Raw genomic sequence first — 18,840 nt, 5'->3', positions numbered from 1 at the left:
AGAGTTAAAGGGCATAAAAGATGTCTGTGTCATTATCTGGATGGCAGCATTGCCATGATGGGAAGAAACTAATAATCTTACCGACTGTTCCTCAAATTCCTATTCTTACGAACAGTAATTATCTCAGTTATTAAAATTGTGCTTACCGGAACTCGGCATAGCATTTCACGCGCATTTCCCAGCTGTAACACATTTGCAAGCTTGTCCCATAGCTTTCACACTAATAAATTGACTTCTTCAGACATCAAACCGACTTCTTTAACAACTCCTCATAAACTCCCGACGACACACGCTCATAATCTATTTCGACGGTACGGAATGAGGCAGCGAACAGGCACACACTTGAGATCATTAATTTTGCCATGTCATAAAGCGAGCGAGATATCCCCCTACTGTTCCCTGTTCAAGAAACACGTCACCGTCTTTGTGGATGGCGCTGAAAGCCCACCGGAGAGTTACGTCGGTGCCCGAGCTTTCGTCATCATTAACCTCACACACCTGTGACGCACAGTACCGCGCCGGTACGTCACGGCGTGCAACCAAATCTATAAGCTTCCGGGATCCCGTACCCGAACTCGACGAGCAGATGATGGATGGAATGGTGACGACGGCTTCGTGTGCTACTTTTACCGAAATCCTGGAACAGACCTCCGGTACCGTTAGTGGATGTTCAAAGTAAAGGGGGAGCCAAATTTCTATATTTCACTTAGCGGAATTGACAATCCATTGCGTGGGTGCCGGTGCGTTTGGTGGGAAATGGCTATTGAGAGGGCCCCCGGAACGAAGCTCCACAGTGTCAAGAGTCGTTTGCTAACGATGGTTACATCGGCTGGATGGGAAAAGCATCATGGAGATTGCTTTTCGGTGGAATCTTTTTACACAACGGGTTCCAAGATTCAGGAGGTCTAAAAAAGCAATCAGAATGTAGTTTACACCTAAAATTGAGTATAAAATTACAATTTCATACAATTCTACAATTCTGAAGAACGATCTTCAGTTTACTGTTACTGGTTGTCACATTTTTCCGGGCAGCTATTTTTACTTCACAAAGAACCTTGTTTTGAACGAAAAATTAAACGGTAAAACTCGACGACCCTCTCAAAAAGACCAAACTCTTCAGCCCGGCAGCTCTAATTGAATGTTCGCGTGCACCGTAACAATTTTGCTGTCAATTTTCAACCCTAACTCCACAATTTCGCTCCACCGATTGAGCGGGAAATTGACTTTTGAATGTAAAAGCACAAGGTGCAATCTTCCCTTCCCCGCACCGACCGGAAAGTCAGTTTAATTGAAGATAAATGTTTACCGGGGGCAAATTTATTTTGGGGTGTAACCCAATGGTCGGACAGACTGATTGCAATTGTCGCAAAAAAACAAAGCGTTACCGGAAATGGAAATAATATCCCAGCAAACGGAACAAGCACGAATAAACACACCCCAACACAGCCGTTCCCGCGTTCACTTACAAATGAAATGAAGGATTTTGTTTTGTTCCTAAGCCGCTTTACTCATTGTAGCGATTCGGGCAAACAGAAGAGAAAAACCTCCAAACAAACACCTGATTCATTGAATGACCCCTTTTCTGCTGCGGTGTTCCCTACAGGGATGTGTGTCTTTTCCGGTGCTTTACGACTAATTGTCCTTTCCGTACCCAAACGGTAACGCTGTTGTGCGTAATCCGACGAGGGTGAAAGCTCGTTGCATGCCGGGCGAGAAATAAAGCTAATAATGAGTATTAAAAAAAAAGAACATCAACCTTTTCCATAATCTTGGCAAGCAAAGCGGACGAGCCGCAACGCATCTGTGGTCGCGTTGCGTTGCTAGTCGTCAAACGGTCATACTAACCCTGGCATGATTGAAATGCGGCACGCGGGCAAATCTTTTAACACGTTGCCCTTTTTACAGTGTGCCTAAGGGAAACCTCCTCCTTCACTAAGACGCTAAGCCTGCAAAAATCTCGCACACACAGCGAGGTACGACGACAAAACTGTTTCCTCGTTTGGGGCCCGGTGAATACGGAGCGGGTTTGCGTAAGCCGTCGTTGCCCAAAAATACCGAAAGCACATTGCAGCACACCGACGGCATCCGAGAAGGAGAGCAGCGCGCAAGAATAGCAAAGCAAGCAACCAACACAGCTCACAGCTTCCACTGTAACAACACTGTACAGCAACACGACGGCAGCCAAGCCCCTTCTCTCCGTAATGGTTGTGCCGTTTCGCCCGTTTGACGTGTTGGTAAAATTTGAAGAATTTCAGCAAGAAATGAGAATCACGTGTTGTGCAAATATTTACAAAATAAAAGGATTACATTTCATGCCGGAGCGACCAGAAGCGGCATGGTGCGCGTGCAGCTGCTTCCAGCCCTTCTTTCCCAGCCCGTGCTGCCTCCGCTCCATGATTCCCTCCCTCGTAGAAAGTCTTTTGGCTCAAGTTCCATCCAGGCGTACCAGGGGGGATATTCCTCCTTCTCCGCAGGCGTAACGAATACGACCGGCGAGCACATCGAATTACTAAAATACACTCCCACCTTCTGGCAGCTTCGGCTGTGCTTCGTGGAAGTATCTTCTGTGGAAGACCAAGCCGTGTTCCAACAGCGCGCCGACAGAAAGAGTACATTCCCCGCGCTCACGGTCAGCAGCACAGCCCGTTGGATGCCCGCGGCCATAGACGACTGCCGCCTCGGCATCATCGGGACCTGCCGAACGGAACGGCGATAGTGATGGAAGTTTAGCATCTCGTCAGTGTACTCTGGAAGCCATAGCCGTGTGTGGTGGTCGCACAGCATGTGCTGGGAATTCAATCCACTGCTACCAAAACCGACTTCTTCGGAGGGAATAATATTTTCCCACACACACACACGTGTGCACTCCAAAGTATTTCGGTACGAGATGGATGCACTGACGCAAACCGCAAGCCTTTCCCAGAGCAATCAGTCTATCGAAGCGCAGCAATCTCGCTGCTAAGGGCCCCACCATGCCAGTCGGTATCACTACGGGCATCCCCGCCTCACAGCGCCTGCCACGGTTGCCTGGGCGAGCTGGGCGCGGTCGAGCGATGATGGGCAGGATCAAATTGCCACTGCTTTCGATTATTAACATTCACCATTTAGCACGGCACTAATGGAAACCATTCACCCGCTGCATTATCGATCTCAGACAGACACGGCTGGGATAGGGATTCATTCGCTTTCGCGCTAGAAAATAGATGTTTCAGTAGCATCCCGCTGCTGGTTCGCTTTGGTTCAGGGTGTATGGAGAGTACTGTTATGCCACGACGTAACGAAGGGATTTGTGCGGTAAATGAGGATTTGGTTGTAAGGCTTACGGTATTGGGTTGGTTTTGGAGCATCTAACTACTAAAAGCATGCTCAAAATAGTACAGAACACAAAGATAGTTAATTTTGTACGAATACAACCAACTTAAAAGTTAAATATAAGTTTAAATAAAGATTACTATGATCCAAATGTATCGTATTGCGACAATCTGTAAAAACGGATTACATTCAAACATAGCTTCATGTCCTAAGGATTTATTTACATTGGATTCTAGCCTCCTATCTAGAAGTCACTGCAATAGTCTCATGCCAACCTTTTCGTCTGTGTTACTTCATGTCATGCGTTCGAATCTCATCTTAGCCTTGAACTCAAAACAACCGCATTGTTTTTGTGTATCTCTTGTAAACATGTATCGAAAGTTCCATACGAACAATTCCACTGTAATTGCAGTACCAATAACTTGTTTACTGTGGTGTAGGGGTTCCTCACTCATTTACACACTAGAGTTGGGCAAAACGCACAAAAAAGCGGAACTGGGTCCGGACGATTCCAACAAATTTCGGACCCAGTTCCGAAGGGTAGGTTCAATACGACAAGCCGGAACCGCCTGGAATCGTCCGGAATCGTCTGGAATCGTCGGAATCGTCGGAATCGTGCGGAGTCGTTGGAACCTTCCGGAATCGTCTGGAATCGACGGGAATCGCCCGGAATCGCCCGGAATCCGCTCCGGTTCCGGCAATTATGATTCCGATTCCGATTCCAGAGAGAAGGAATCGCTAGTTCCACCGGAATCACCCGGAATCGCCCGGAATCGTCTGGAATCGTCGGAATTCCATTTCATTTCATGTCATTTATTCAGTGCATAACCTAATACAAATAGATACAAACAGTAACACCAGATGCTAGCGTCCATATCGAACGATATTGAGGAACTCAGCGCGCGACAATCCTGGCTTAAATGTACGACAGACAACATTGACATATGCGCGGCGGCCGGAACGTGAACTTGAATCGACTGGAATCGTCGGAACAGTCGGAATCGACCGGAATCGGCTCTACTATTCACTACTATCGATTGACTACGATTCCGCAAGATTCCGGTCGATTCCGGGCGATTCCGGTCAATTCCGACTGTTCCGACGATTCCGGACGATTACGACGATTCCGCACGATTCCGCACGATTCCGCACGATTCCAGACGATTTCAGACGATTCTGGACAATTCCGGACGATTCCGACAATTCCGGACGATTCCGACGATTCCGGACGATTTCGGACGATTCCGGTGGAACTAGCGATTCCTTCTCTCTGGAATCGGAATCGTAATCATAATTGCCGGAACCGGAGCGGAACCGTGGGTGCGATCCGCAGAACCCATCTCTATTACACACACACTCAATATAACCCTTCAAATCGGTAGTGCGTGTAAAATTGTCGCTCTCTCGTGTGTGCGTGTGTGTGTGTGTGTGCCTCTGCCCGCACCCGCCCGCGCTTTGGTGTTTCTTTTCGTGCACAATCGATCGTTTTGCATCCGAAGTCCCTCCGATTATATGGCAAATAAATCTCGAGCGTCCGGAACTGGTGGGTGTCAAACCATCACACCATATTATATTCCTCCTTGCCCCCCCCCCCCCCCCCCTCCCTCACCTTTCGTCTCCCCACACACTAACTCAAAACACCCACAAACATGTAAAAAGCCCACATGTGTGTGCGCCTCCTCGTCGTGTGTGCTTGGTTGGGAAGGATAATTCAACCGGAAAATGCGTGTGCGGCGACCCACTTTTCATGCAGCAGGGGTTTGTGCTGGGGAGCAATAAATTGGGAAGAATCATTTTCCCACCGGGGCGCGCACAGCACTGGACTATTTGTTTTCCATATTCCGGGGTTTGCCGTGCGTGCCTGCATAATAAAAATTTATTCATTATTGAATATAAATATTAATTTCAATATTTAATTAACCCACATATACAAGTGGGTCTCTGCTGCCCCGTGACGGCCCAAACAAAAGGCTCAAACGCGAGTGCACAACAACAGGAGCACACAACACAATCGGGTACCAAATAGACACACCAAACATTATAACGAAACACCGGCAACGACTCTCGCGACCCGGCATAACGCGAGGACCGGTTAAACCGAGTGTCGCGAGTTTGCTGCAGTGCAAAAAGTATGCAAAATACCGCCCGTCTGTGTGTGCCAGCATATGTTTCAATCGTACGGCGGCATGAGTAGCGAACGGAAATCGAAAAATACCAATCCACCAACCCGGGTTCCGCGACGTTCGGTTTTATTTACTCGATTAAGCAAACGAGCAGACTTTAAGGTGGGTGCTGAAAAAAGGGAAAGACATTTTCACTCTTACCCTCGCATCTCTTGACGAGGAGAGCGGGGCAGCCACTTGCCAAGCAAACAATGCGCCAGCAGTTAAAAAAAAAACGAAAAGAGGCACAGAAAGTGCCAGCAAACAGTTGTTCCGTTTGTCACGCGCTCACACAATCGAAGCCGAAGTTATAACCGAGCGAAATTAACATTTAAATAATTTAACAGGAAAAGACAAACCAGCACACACACACACGTATAAAATCAAGCACTCAATTTTCGATCCTTCCGTACGTTTCCTTTTTCGTGACTGTTCGTGAGGCTTCCTGTGAGGCAAGTGGCGTGAAAAAGCCACCAATTGAATGGTGAGCTGAGAGAAAAAGGAAAACGCGAACGCGACTTCTTTTCCTTGACATCGGTAGCGGGTGGACGGATTGCAAAGGAAACCAGCTAACCTTCGCGTGATTACGTCGGTTTGATGGAGGGGGGAGGGCTCTCTGTGTCGAAGTATCGAAAGTCGACCGCCTTTTACCGTAAACCGTTTGCACCACCGAGAGACGAGACGAGCGATAATGGGAAATATTTATAGCGCCATGACGCTCGCACCCTAGAAGTTGTGTATGTGTGTGCGTTCCCCCCCCCCCTCCACCCCCCCCCCCCCCCCAGAGTCAAGCCGAAACGGAGTTAAATATTATGTTGTTCAAATTGATAGCACCGAGCTTAATGCATGCGGAAAGGTTTTTCAATTTATTTCACACCCAGCCCCCGCCAGACTTAAAGGTGAAGGCGATCGGGACAGGAAGGAGGTACTTCCGGCTGCAAAATCGAGGCAGTCAGGGTAAACAAAGTCTCCTCTCTTTCGAGTGCAGCACAATTTAACGCCCGAAGTAGCACCAACGGGTGGGAGCCTCTTTTTTTGTTGGTCGGTGCTCCACACAGGTGTCACAGGGGGCCTCTCTCTAGCTCGTTTTTGCATCGGTGCAACGTTTGCATTCGGATGTCGCACTCCCCCCGCTCCTGGTTTTTTGTTTGCATTCGGTTCGGCAACTCTTTGAAGACCTCGCTCGGTCCCATACCAGCACATGCTGGCAGGTTTGTTTGCCACTGAAATAGGGTGGTGGTGAGGGTGGAATTTAGAATCAGCCAAATCAAACCACCCAGCTGCGAAATTCAGTTTCGCAAACCAGGCTGTGAGAGGCAAACATTGCCAACGCCGAAGGCTTGATCAACCATGTGCATCACCACCACCAGACCAGCATCAGTTTGCTGAGGTGTTCCACTTGCTCATCCGGTTTACGGGCATAATTCGGCGTCGGGTGCAGGGTGACGACAAAATGAAAAATCTTGTTTGCTTTCCTCTTTTGTGTTCCGAGATTCAGCATTTTCTCACGGGACGCCGGATGCATTTTTGGACTTCTTTCTTATGGTTTTTTTCTCCCCCCACTAGATTACAGTTGCAGAGCCTTGTCCATAGGTTCTAAAACCCAAAATGGCTCAAGGCCCTCTCACCACTCACAGGCCCAATTGAGAAGATACTTTTGGGTCTTTCAAGACACAATTTTGCTTTTTTATCACTCCTTGCCAGACCTAGTTCAGTGATATTGGTAAACCAACACTGAGATATGTAGTTTTGCCAGCATTTTGTACCTTGTTTCATTTTTCTCTCTATACTTTCCAATAACTTCTTCAAAACGTTCGTCCAACGAGCTTTAAAGACATGCTGCTTAACCCAGAGCATGGCGATGATTTTTAAATTGCTACATTTCCAATAAACGAATCACAGAAACCCTTTACAAAAAGGTCATTGAACACTATCCTTGCTCTCCTTCTCTGTCCTCGTTCAATTAAACAATTTCACTTTTTCGCTGAAAACCCATCAAGGGGCAAATTCATCAAAGTGAACCGTTTAATGTCGAAAAGTAAAATTTCCCCACCCATCAACAGCAGCAACGTCCGCCGAGCAATGCTGCTGTGATTGCGCCAGCGGAGAAAGAACTGAAATTGCCATTTTGTATTATTAAGTGTCTCATCTTGGCTGCCCATTTCATGATTCACTGTGTCCGCTATTCTGATAACTTCCCCGCGGTCGCACTACAGGGTTGGTTTCAACCGTTTCGCGGTGCGTTACGTGAACACAGCGCGGCCGTCAAGTTGGGTTGGTTGCGGGGTGGAATACTGTCGATATGGAATTGAATCAAATTTTTGTGACACTTTCCTTCGTCCACATCGTCTGTTGAACGTGGACTGCGCTTTGCCGGAATGAAGAAATACAGGGAGCACTACAGAGCAACAGAGAAAGAGCGAGCAAGAGAGATCCGGTGCGACCGGATGTGGTTCCCCGTTTTGAAGCTTTTACCGTGCCACCGTGGCAAAAAAAAATCAAATGGCGAAAAATGGAAAAAGAATTAACAGGCAAGAATGATGCGCTCGCTGCTCGTCTTGTCAACCTCTCCCTCCCTCCATTCCCTTCCCCAACTTCCCCAGCACCCAAAGTGGCCGTCAAAACTGCGAGACGGAATAAAATGAAATGAAACATTTTAAAACGGCATTCAACCACTCGAACAGCTTCGAGTTCAGTTCCCGCCAAACATCACACGACCTACCTCCATCCTTCCGCTACATCCACCCCCCCCCCCCCCCCCACCCCACCGGAAAAGGGCGAAAACGCTTACAAATAATGCAAGCCAAACGGTTTGGCGATGGCAGCATCGCTTTGTCGACGGAGCGACACGCAAACACGTTGCGCCATCGTGCGCCAACACCGAACGCCGGTCCGAATATCGGTGCCAAAACGAAAAAGGGTGCAGGCAAATAGAACGAACGCAAAAAAAGAGTGAAATCGCCGACACACACACACAGAGTGAACGTTCAAACTAGAAAATTGAATTCGATGTCAAATAGTAGTTTGGCAGGGAGGGAATGGCGAGCTTGCGTCTCCACTTTCCGAATCTCCAGTTTGGTAGGACCGCTCAGACGTCAAACTACACCAAAGGCACCCTACCCCTCCACAACCGTTTTGATTGTGAAGTGGGTAGGGTGTAAGGGAAGGGGGGAGGTAAAAAGCAAAGGGGAAGGTCTTGAATTATTTGATTGAAAAATTTGGCCCACAGTTTCGGTGAATTAGCGCGCTAACTTCTCACGTCAATCGATCGGAACCGTCGCGCGTCAACGTCGGGCATATATAAATTCCTCCACTCCACGTGCAGTAAAGTTGCCAACCATGCTTCAAACACACACACAGTATAAAATGGAACGATTTCAGACAGCACCCAGCAGCACCTGACAGCGATCGAACGTGGAGTCCTTCAAAAATGTGGCTCCCACGGTTGCCCCCATTCTACTCTATCGCGCTGACGCGTATTACAACCAAAAAAGCTCCCAACCTCCACTGGCAGTTCATTTCATTGCAGCCCCCAAAAACGGGCTGAGGTTCGATTTTCCGCGAACGGTGGTGCACAACGCGATCCCAGTTTCCGTGAGTGTGTGTCGCTATGGCGTGCGTGAAAACCGCGTTGGTAGCGCACTGGTAGCAAATTTTCCGTTTGCACACAGCTCGCAGCTATTTATGCGCTAGCCGTTCCGGCAAGGGAAGGCCGCCGAAGGAAGGGGGGGGGGGGAACGGAAAACGAAGTTAAACATCATCAGCATTCAAATATTGACAAACTAACCGAAGTCTACTATCCTAGTCGCGTTAGTGCAGCACCAAGGATGGGAAGCAGCGGCGGCAACTGGCCATTCCCCGCGTCCTGGATCGGACTTCACTTTTATATTTGTCCGTGCGACCAAAACTAGTGCCAATTAACTTCGCCCTACGTGGTTTTGCGATGACTTTGGCCGTCAGCCGGCAGCGTAGCGTGCTTCGGAAACTTCCACATGTCGTACTTCGCTTGGATGTCCAGTGGTCGTAGCGGTGGTACGTAGTGTGTATGTCGAATTTAACGAGCATCGACTCCCTATAACTTATCGAAAACGAAACGGTATTCCCTTACCCTAAAGCTCCCCTATGAAGCTCCCGCGGGACCTCACGAACCAGTAGTGGCTGCTCTGCCACTGGTTGTCCCTTTTTTGTCACGTTGATAGCAGGTACAGGGTGTGAGAGGGAGTTGGGTGCACACACTTTGGAACATGACATTTGCCGCTGAGCATAGATTATCAGGAACGAGAATGCTGTGTGTATTTGCGGCGAATCGCGAAGGATGTCACAGAGTTTCGTGCTAATTTTAGTGTCAAGGTTTTCGGCTACTTTTGGCACGGAATACCAGGAGTATATTTTAGTAACAGTTACGAACGCAGACATTGGATGGCTCTTTCGCTGAATCCGAATGTTCCATAAATCGTATAGTCAAAGAGTCTAATGACAAAGACTTTAAACTGTCTAGAAACTTTTCATATAGAAAGACAACTGCTTGGAGATTCTGAGAAGATGATAAATAAGTCAGGCTCCAATGCACGTCTAGCATACGTTCGCCTACAGAGTTTCAAGAATTCACAACCCTACTTCTGACTTACAACAACGCTCACTGCTAAAGAAAATCTGTCACACGCTTGCTAATTAAACGTTTCAGTTGAAGTTTCTTGTCGCCTTCCCAGGTCTTGATAGATTCAACTTTAATGCCTGTATCGTGTGAATATTGCCAGAATTAAATCAATCACAATCTATCCGCCCACGGTATCCAGAAATAGATCATCCCCCGGATCTAGGGATCCATTAACTCCAGTCGCGGCCAGACAGACTGCTTGAAAAGGGTTGCACAGCAACCTGTCGGGCGTTTCCAAATCATCTGCCGCTGCCGCAGATTTCAAGCTGTACCTGTCCCACTGCTGTTTCAGAAATAAAATCACGTTCGAATGCATGCTTCCACAAATGCTGCGCCAAAGCTCGGTATAAAACAAGCACCCAAAACACACGAAACTCCCCCCTTCACTCATCGCCAAATTCCCTGAAACCTGTCACTACTTGACTTATCATTCGGACCACGCTGCCAGCACTACCTCGATGGTAGGGAGGGAGAATGATAGAAGGTGTATCATACTCATGCCTTCCCCGAGGTACACACCCCGCGGATGTGCACACGTAGGTGGTACACACCCTGGTTGCTGGTTCTGTTGCGGCACCCTATCCCCTCCTCCTAGTCGTTATTGCACTCGAATTCGTTCCGCACAAAACGTGACGCATTCAATTTTAATTAGAACATCACTGGCAAGGCAAGGCTCGCATGCTCGATGCCCGAACCGGAGGAGGCAGAGTGATCGATTATAGGCACTGATGCAATTTTTGCCCAATTTTTGGGCGATCCAACCGGTATCGGGGTTGCTCTGGCCAACTAACTGACTTCGTTTCTGATCAGTCGATTTTTTTTTTGTACGCTTCTTCATTTCAGGCACTTCATTCGGAAACAGTCTGTCCGATCCGCTGCTCGATCCGGACTTCATCGACAGCCCGCCGATGGTGCAGCCCAAGTTCACCTCCCGGTCGCAGTCGGTCCGGGCCGTCATCGGCGATACGATTACGCTTCCCTGCGAGGTGGAAAATCTAGGTGAGTATGCTGCGAGCGTCGGGACTTCTTTTTTAGTTTGCAGCGACTCTCCAGAACCGTTCATCTCCTCCCGTGGAGATTCGCGTTGTGTGCAAAGTGAAAAGCGAAAAAAAGCTCGTACAAACAGTCCAAAATAGTTCACACACACACACACACTGAAAGAAAAAGAAAGGAATGAAAAGCAGTCCAACGTTTTCGACTCTTTTTTGGCTGGGTTTTGGGGCCACCATGGCTGTTTGACAGAAACGTGCGGATGAAAAGCGGCCCGAGGGACCTCAACCACACGCCAAGGTTTTGTACTGCTCTACTTCTGCTGCTTCGGTTCCGGTTAGCAAAAGACACATTCAAATAAATCGTAGCAGCTAGCAAACCGTTAAGGTATCATGCTGGAAATTGGTTACCGTTCTCAACCTGTCGTGTGTCGTGCTCGTTACTGAGCACTCTTTGCTTGCCCCCTACACCTGCAGTCCTTTTTCCCTCCGGTGTTCCCGGAGTTTTGTTTCACTTTAAACTTCCGCAAATGGAAACGGAGACAGTTGGCGATGATGCGGGCAGCGGGCTTGCGGAGGGGGACAGGGCAAACAAGTAGACAAAACATTTTCAAACGAAATGTTGAATTTTCTGGATAGCCAGAGCGAGCCGAGCTTGACAGCATGCGGGAGAGGGTTTTTTGGTGCTGCTGAAACTTTGACGCTCACCTGAGTCGAGTTCGTTCTGATGTACTGGGCGGCAGGGATGGGAAAAAGGTAGACACATTCCTTGGAGCCCGGCACCATACCATGTCGTCTAATCTGGCCGATTACAGGATCCCATCAATCTGCATGATTATGCAGAGGGGATTGGAAAGAGAGATAGAAGGAGTGAAGGTATTACATGCCTGGGAAGGCGATTACAGAGAATTTTTGTGATTTGCGTGTTATTTAGGAAATTTAATTCAGCACCATGTAGCTCTGGGGGCAGTGGGATGTGTTCCGAGCGCGCTGATTAAAGAGTTGGCATGGGATTATTTTAATGGAATTGATCATTTAACGCAATTCAATTTAAGAAATGGGATGTTGGGGGGTTCCAACATGTACACATTAAAAGCTGAAAGCAAACTGATCGTGGTATATTCGGAGCAGACAAAGCAGCCACCACCACAAAGAAGCAAGCAAAAAAAAGCGAACTAACTAACCTGTTGCTGTATTTTGTGCACCCGGATTGAAATTGGAAACGATTTCGCCCGCGGAGGAACGGGCTGGAATTGGAAATGGCAAAAAAACGGAACAGATAATTCGTAACAATTTTCTGTCCCAACGAGCGCAACTACTAATGCGCCATCGCGGACACGTGCGTTTAAGTTGTTATTTTAATTGAATCACACCCCGAGACCCCGGCGGTCCCGCCACAGCTCTCCGCGCGCGGGGCTCATCATCTGCACAGCGATGCGTAAAAATATACACGCATTTACTAAATCAAATAGCATGATAATTAATTTTTCACTCGTCCCACCCCCGTCCTCTCAGGCCCTCCATTATGGGCCATAATGGACTTTCGCGCTCTCACTTATTAGCCGTCGGTACCATTTCTCGCCAGCCCCACGAACTCCGCTGGAGCTGGCTGTCTCCCAGAGGATGGACCGCTGGACCATGCACACACGCTCGCAAATGTGCAATTTGATTTTGTACCTGCCTGTGTGTGTGTGTGTGTGTGTGTGTGTGTGTGTATGTGTGTCTGAGGGTATTAGTGTACTTGTATAAATTATTGCAACCTCCACCGGGAGCCCGGCTCACACTACTCGCACGAGCTGACGAGTGCGTCAGAATGCAACCTTTTACAGCGCGTGTGTCTGTCCATTTCCAAATCCATCCATCGGAACGGCTTAGAGCATGGGGCACACACACAAAGGCACACGCAACCCTTGACCAGTCACACGCCATCAATGATGATGGACGTATGGGAAAGCTCGGCGCACATTGGTGCAATCGAACTGCAAATAAATGAACCGACAATCCGATGTGCACCAAAGCTCTCATCCAACCCTGTATGTCCAAAACCCAGCCTCTACCACCCCCGAACTCCCACACGTAACCACACACACACACACGGTACCAACGCGTGCAATTTATGTACACATCGGGGCGCTTGTATCTGCGGCGATGTGTTTAGGTGGTATTTCAAATTTAATCCTTCCCCATCCTTTCCCCAATTCTGACATATCCTGCATCGGCTGCGAGGGCCCCCCTCCCTGTTGCAATCGAAATGAGCATCGCAAAATATGCTCGGCCCCGGAGAGAGGATCTTGTTTCAGGATTTTCGGTGTGCCCAGTGAACACCGCACCGAACTGTGAAACAACCGCACAGGAGCAGTTCCACCGGTTTTTGTGGACCAATCGTGGTCCGGGAGGATTTGGCATTTGAGGACCACCGACACCGATTTCAATGCATTTTCAATGTACCTTCATCAACTGTACTGTGTGGTGCTTCTTTTTTCCCTGTTCCCCTTTTTTCGTGGGAGCAAGCGATGCTCATGGGAAGTGCATTTTTGGAAGCATCAGCTTTGTTCCGCTAATTTCAGGAGTGCGTCTGTTGTGGTGGAGGTTGCGGAGAGCTTCCTACATTGGTTGCTGCTTCTCTGGTTTGAATGTACGATGCAGCTAATTGTAATTGCCGTTCAAATCATTACACTTCCACCCAGCTACAACAAGCGCTTTGATTTTGCTGGCCATTGTTTGAAGCGGCTCGCTCGCGCTTTTGAAGTTAATTTGTGCAGCGGGCGCGTTTTTGTTCTGTTTTCTTCCTCACCGTCCTATGCTTTTAGGGCGTTTGCATAATTTTATCCGCAAAGGGAAAAAGTGAAAAAAACTGTTTCCAAAAACTGTGCGTCTGACGTGCTATCCATTGTTCTACACGACCCCGGGGGGAAACCAACAACAATGGGAACCATATTAACAAACATTCGTTGTAGAATAAATCTGCAAAATACACACACCAACGTTTTCTCAGTAGTACACTCAAACATGTCGGTGGTGCATTTTTTCCACCGACGAGAATTTCCGCGAAAATTTTCAAATACATGGAAATTAGTTCCGAATAAACTGCAACACGGGAGAGCTTTTCGGTGAAGTTTCACTTGTTGCGCACCCGGGTCAAATTACAGCTAACCACTGAACACACAGTTGCTGCTGCTGGTGCTACTGCTGTTGGGTTGACGTTATTGCTCAAATTTGTGGAAAAAATCCTTGCAATTGTTGTTGTTTTTTTTTTCCTCGAATGTTGAACGCAGCTCAGCAACAGACAAGTTGGAGAGTATCATATATTGTTTGAGTATTAATTTTCATTTATTCTCGGGATGAATCCACCATGAATATTGAACTTTATCGTTACAGAGAACTCGAACGCAGCATTTAAGTGCTGCGACCGTGTTCTATACAGCTCAAATGAAGCTAAGCAGAACTAATCTCTGTTTTGGCACGTAAATAAAGTTTATATTAAATATGGCAGATTAAAAAACCATTAAAATAAAAAACCATAGTCCCCCTGACAGACTGCAATTTCAGCTCTCTAGCTTAAATTAGAGAAAAGGCCAACTATAGAACTAAAAACTGTCAACGGGTGTAACTTGCAGCTAAATAGAAAAATTACAAATGTTCAGGGAAGTCGTGCCTACTTACTTACTTACTTACTTATCCGGCGCTACAACCGCTTTGCGGTCTTGGCCTGCCTCAGGAGTGTCCGAAACCGCCCACGGTCTCGCGCCTTCGTCTGCCAGTCCGTTATCCCGGCCTTAATGGCGGACGCCTCCACGCCATCTTGCCACCTCAATTTGGGCCTACCACGCCTCCTCTATCCTTGTGGACGGCCTAAAAAGAAATTACGGGCTGGGTCGTCCGTTTCCATGCGTACAACATGGCCAGCCCACCGGAGCCTGGCGAGCTTGATACGCTGTACGACAGTGAGGTCGCCGTACATCTCGTATAGCTCGTCATTATAGCGGCTCCTCCATTGTCCTTCCACACATACGGGGCCAAGTATCCTTCTGAGCAACTTTCTCTCGAACGCGGCTAAGAGGGTTTCGTCAGATTTGGACACCGTCCATGTCTCAGAGGCGTATGTGAGTACCGGAGCTATATAGGTACTATATAGTCCCAGCTTCGTCCGTCGCGACAGGTTCTTTGAGGTGAACTGCTTTTTCAGGCTGTAGAATGACCGGTTGGCAGCCAGCATCCTTGCACGCAAGTCAGCTTCCATGCTGTTGTCGTTGCTGACCTTTGACCCAAGATAGGTGAATTGTGGGACGACTTCAAAAGTGCGTTCACCTATCCGTACATCACGCCTACGTAAATTCTGATTATTTATTGGTAGGCCCGCTGATGTTGCCACCATCAGTTTGGTCTTTGCCTCGTTTATCTGCAATCCGAGGTTCTCTGCCGCCTGCTTGATCCCTTGGTAGGCTTCTGCTACATAGGAGAACCGTAGACCAATGATGTCTCTATCATCAGCGTATGCCAGGATCTGGGTTGACTTATAGAAGATGGTTCCCGTAGTCTCCACCCTCGAGTCGCGGATGGCCTTCTCTAGTGCCAGGTTGAATAGGAGACAGGCAAGCCCGTCTCCCTGGCGCAGACCTTTGGTGGTAACAAAAGGTCCAGAGAGTTTTATGCCTACTACGGGCTCCACAAACTCCTGCGATCCAGAAGACTCCATCAACACACGAAATGCGCCATATATCGCACACTGATTCGTCCGGTAGTCTTCTACGGGTACGAGTCTTGGACTATGCTGACGGAGGACGCCAATGCACTCGCCATTTTCGAACGGCGGGTGCTAAGGACTATCTTTGGCGGTGTGTGCGAGCAGAGCGTGTGGAGAAGGAGGATGAACCACGAGCTAGCTGAGCTGTTTGGCGGTGCTGATATCCTGACGGTCATCAAAGCCGGAAGGATACGATGGCTGGGACACGTGATGAGGATGCCGGACTCATGACCCGTTCGGCACGAGGCGTAGAGGAGCACATGGCTGGATCAGGTGCAGTCGAACCTGTCGGAGATCGGATGCAGCCGTGGTTGGAGGGCTGCAGCCCAGGACCGAGTTTCCTGGAAACGGATTGGCGACCTGGCCATGTCTACTAGACGTGCTCATACATGAGCAGGCCAAGAAGAAGAAGACAAATAGAAAGCAAAGCAATTTAAATTTAAATTGAACCAAAATAAAACATTGCTACATTGATTAATGATCTCAAACTTGCACGCACACATTACATCATTACAGCAAGCTTAGCTTGGCTTGCTTACTGAGCAAAAACTCAAAGCAAAAAAAAAACTACAGAATTATGCAAATTGCGAATCGAAAGCTTGCACCGCCAATAACATATCCCGAAGGGTTCCTGGTACCTAAAACAGTAATTCTGTGCGTGTTTTTCTTCTTTCTCCTTCGGTCTCGGAAAAATGTTTGCATCCAAACTTTTGCCCTCCCCCCGTAGCAGCACAGCGGCACGAGAAGACAGACTGTTGCTGTGTGCCCTGCGAACTCCACCACACTGCCCCATCACCACAACGAACAAACAAACCAAACTTTGCTTTGTTTGGCCATTTTTCTCTCCAGCGTTTGTAAGCTTCGAAGCGAACATAATAAACAACTGGCGGCAGTACAACGCATCCGCGTGCGCGCGGCGCTCGCTTGATAAAACACTGTTTGCCGGTACACGCCGACGGGAAAATGGGGTTTTTGGAGAGAGATCCGCGTAGCCGGTTCCAGCGGGGAAAATGCCGAAATGGCAGCGAAACGAAAACAAACAAAAAAGGCAAAACAAGCAGCAAGATATTGGAAGAGCAAGCAAGCGAGCGAGCCTGGGCCCAATTGCCACACGCGCGCGCTAATGCATTGTTATTATGCTGCTTTGCCCGAAACACCGCAACAGCACCGCGCAACAACCGCCGCAAAACAAAACTGCGAATTCGTGCCAAATGCCAATGCAGCCCTGGCAGTCCTTGCATTACTACTGCTGCTGCTGCTGCTACTGTTGGCTGCCATCTTTCACCGCACTTACTGCAAGTCCCCCCCACTCTGCGCTCTGCTCTGGCATTGGGCTGTACATGCTGCTGCCGGCAATTTTCGCGAAATTAGCAATCCTATTTCCATTTCGGTTGCAGAGCCCTCCGGCCATCAGCTGCAGAAGGTGGAGGAGGCGCTCGTTTTTGCCTCCGTCAGGAGTATTGTGAAATAATGCAGAGCCAAAAGGAGTGGTGGAAAAGGCAAAGGAAGGAAAAAAGGAGCAGTACTGTGTTTTTTTTTTGTTCCTGGTTCTCACTGTGTGTGTGTGTGTCTGTGAGCGACTCAGCAATGTTGCAACATGAAAGAGATGATTTTAAATTAAGTTTTAAATTCATTTGCCAAACGGCAAAATGATTCTTCACCGCAAAACGGACTCCGCGGCGCAGCCCGCACGAAGATTGCATGATTTTTCCTTCCCATGAGCTTTTTTTTCTCCCTTTGAGCTCTCTTTTCCTTGGTATGCGATTTTTTCTCCCTTTTTCTGTTTCACTATGCCACAGTTGTTCCGTTGGCGTGTTGGCAGAAAGCGATACAAGCGATAGAGTTGGTGGCGCTCCACAGTTCGACATAGTGTGGTTAGTGTGTGCATCCACATCCCGCGTCCGCTTGCGGGAAGACGGTTCATTTTTTTTTTTGTCCCGAGTTAATGTCTTCTTCACTCATTATCGCAAGGTTTGGCACGTGCATGGGCCCGAGGGAGGATGGTTCGTTGCAGCCGCTGATCGTTGGTACCGCCTTCTGCGGGAAGGTTTCGTCCCACTGGCTTGGTGTTCTTGGCTTTATTGGCGGGCGAGCTCCCGGTTCTAATGAGCAGATGGTTTTACAGTTGTGGGCGTGTGCAGCCTCAACCGACCACGACAAAGGGGAGCACAGCAGGAAAGTGCATTTTAATTCGCTCATTAACATTAAACTATTCAATTATACATTTGCAACGATGATGTATGCTAATGGTAAAAGTTCCAATCCAATTTTGCAAAGTGTAGATCTAGTTGCTTCTTTCGCCACAGCGCAAAACCGCGCCAAAGTAGGCAAATTTGGGAGGAAAAAAAAACACACGTAGCCACTTAGCATGTCGGAATGGAAGACGAATAAAACTGCGCAGAAACAGAATAGCGCTTGCTGTTGAGGCAGGTGTTACTCGTGAGTTGGTGCACAAACCTGAAGATGAAATTAATAGACACGATAGTTCTGGCGTGCGTAGACTTGCTTTGGAGATGGGGAGAGTTGCTTTTGATGATTCGCGTTGGTGACGATAAACATAACACGCTTTTAAAGAAGTTGATTTGAAATACCAAAGTGTTGGTTTGTTCACTCTTTGGAGTTTCATAAACTAAAACTCCGTGCAAATCCTTCCCGACGTCGGATAAACTTTCTCTTCGGAAATTCAACTCATTCCCTTTCCTCCTCATTCCCGTCTCCTTTTCGGCAAGCAAGTGTGTTTTGAGTTATATAGATATTATTTAAAGAGTTGCTCAGTTGAATTATTCCACACCTCACCTTGCAATATTCTAATCTTACTCTTACTTCTTACCTATAGTGAAGCATCTCTAAATCAAAAACTGGTATTAATGCATAGTTCAGACACTCGATTCAAGATTTCACATTATCAGTTGAACAAAGTTTGAAAGATTGTGAGCTATCTTTGGAACCGTTTGGGCTAGACGCACCCGTCTGCAA

At 48.0% G+C, this 18,840-nt stretch overlaps 1 protein-coding gene across 4 annotated transcripts in view; it reads left to right on the top strand.

Annotated features, from left to right (window-relative positions):
* Positions 1-18,840, top strand: part of LOC120958172 (protein amalgam-like) — a 79,435-nt gene that overhangs the window by 49,139 nt on the left and 11,456 nt on the right. For all 4 annotated transcript variants that reach the window (XM_040380779.2, XM_040380777.2, XM_040380776.2 and 1 more), the window contains exon 3: positions 10,975-11,130. In XM_040380779.2, coding sequence (XP_040236713.1) covers positions 10,975-11,130 — 156 coding nt within the window. The remainder of the gene's footprint in view (positions 1-10,974; positions 11,131-18,840) is intronic.

This window comes from Anopheles coluzzii, chromosome 3, assembly GCF_943734685.1.
Source record: "Anopheles coluzzii chromosome 3, AcolN3, whole genome shotgun sequence".
NCBI classification, from domain to species: Eukaryota; Metazoa; Arthropoda; class Insecta; order Diptera; family Culicidae; genus Anopheles; species Anopheles coluzzii.
This window is presented reverse-complemented; position numbering and strand designations above follow the sequence as displayed.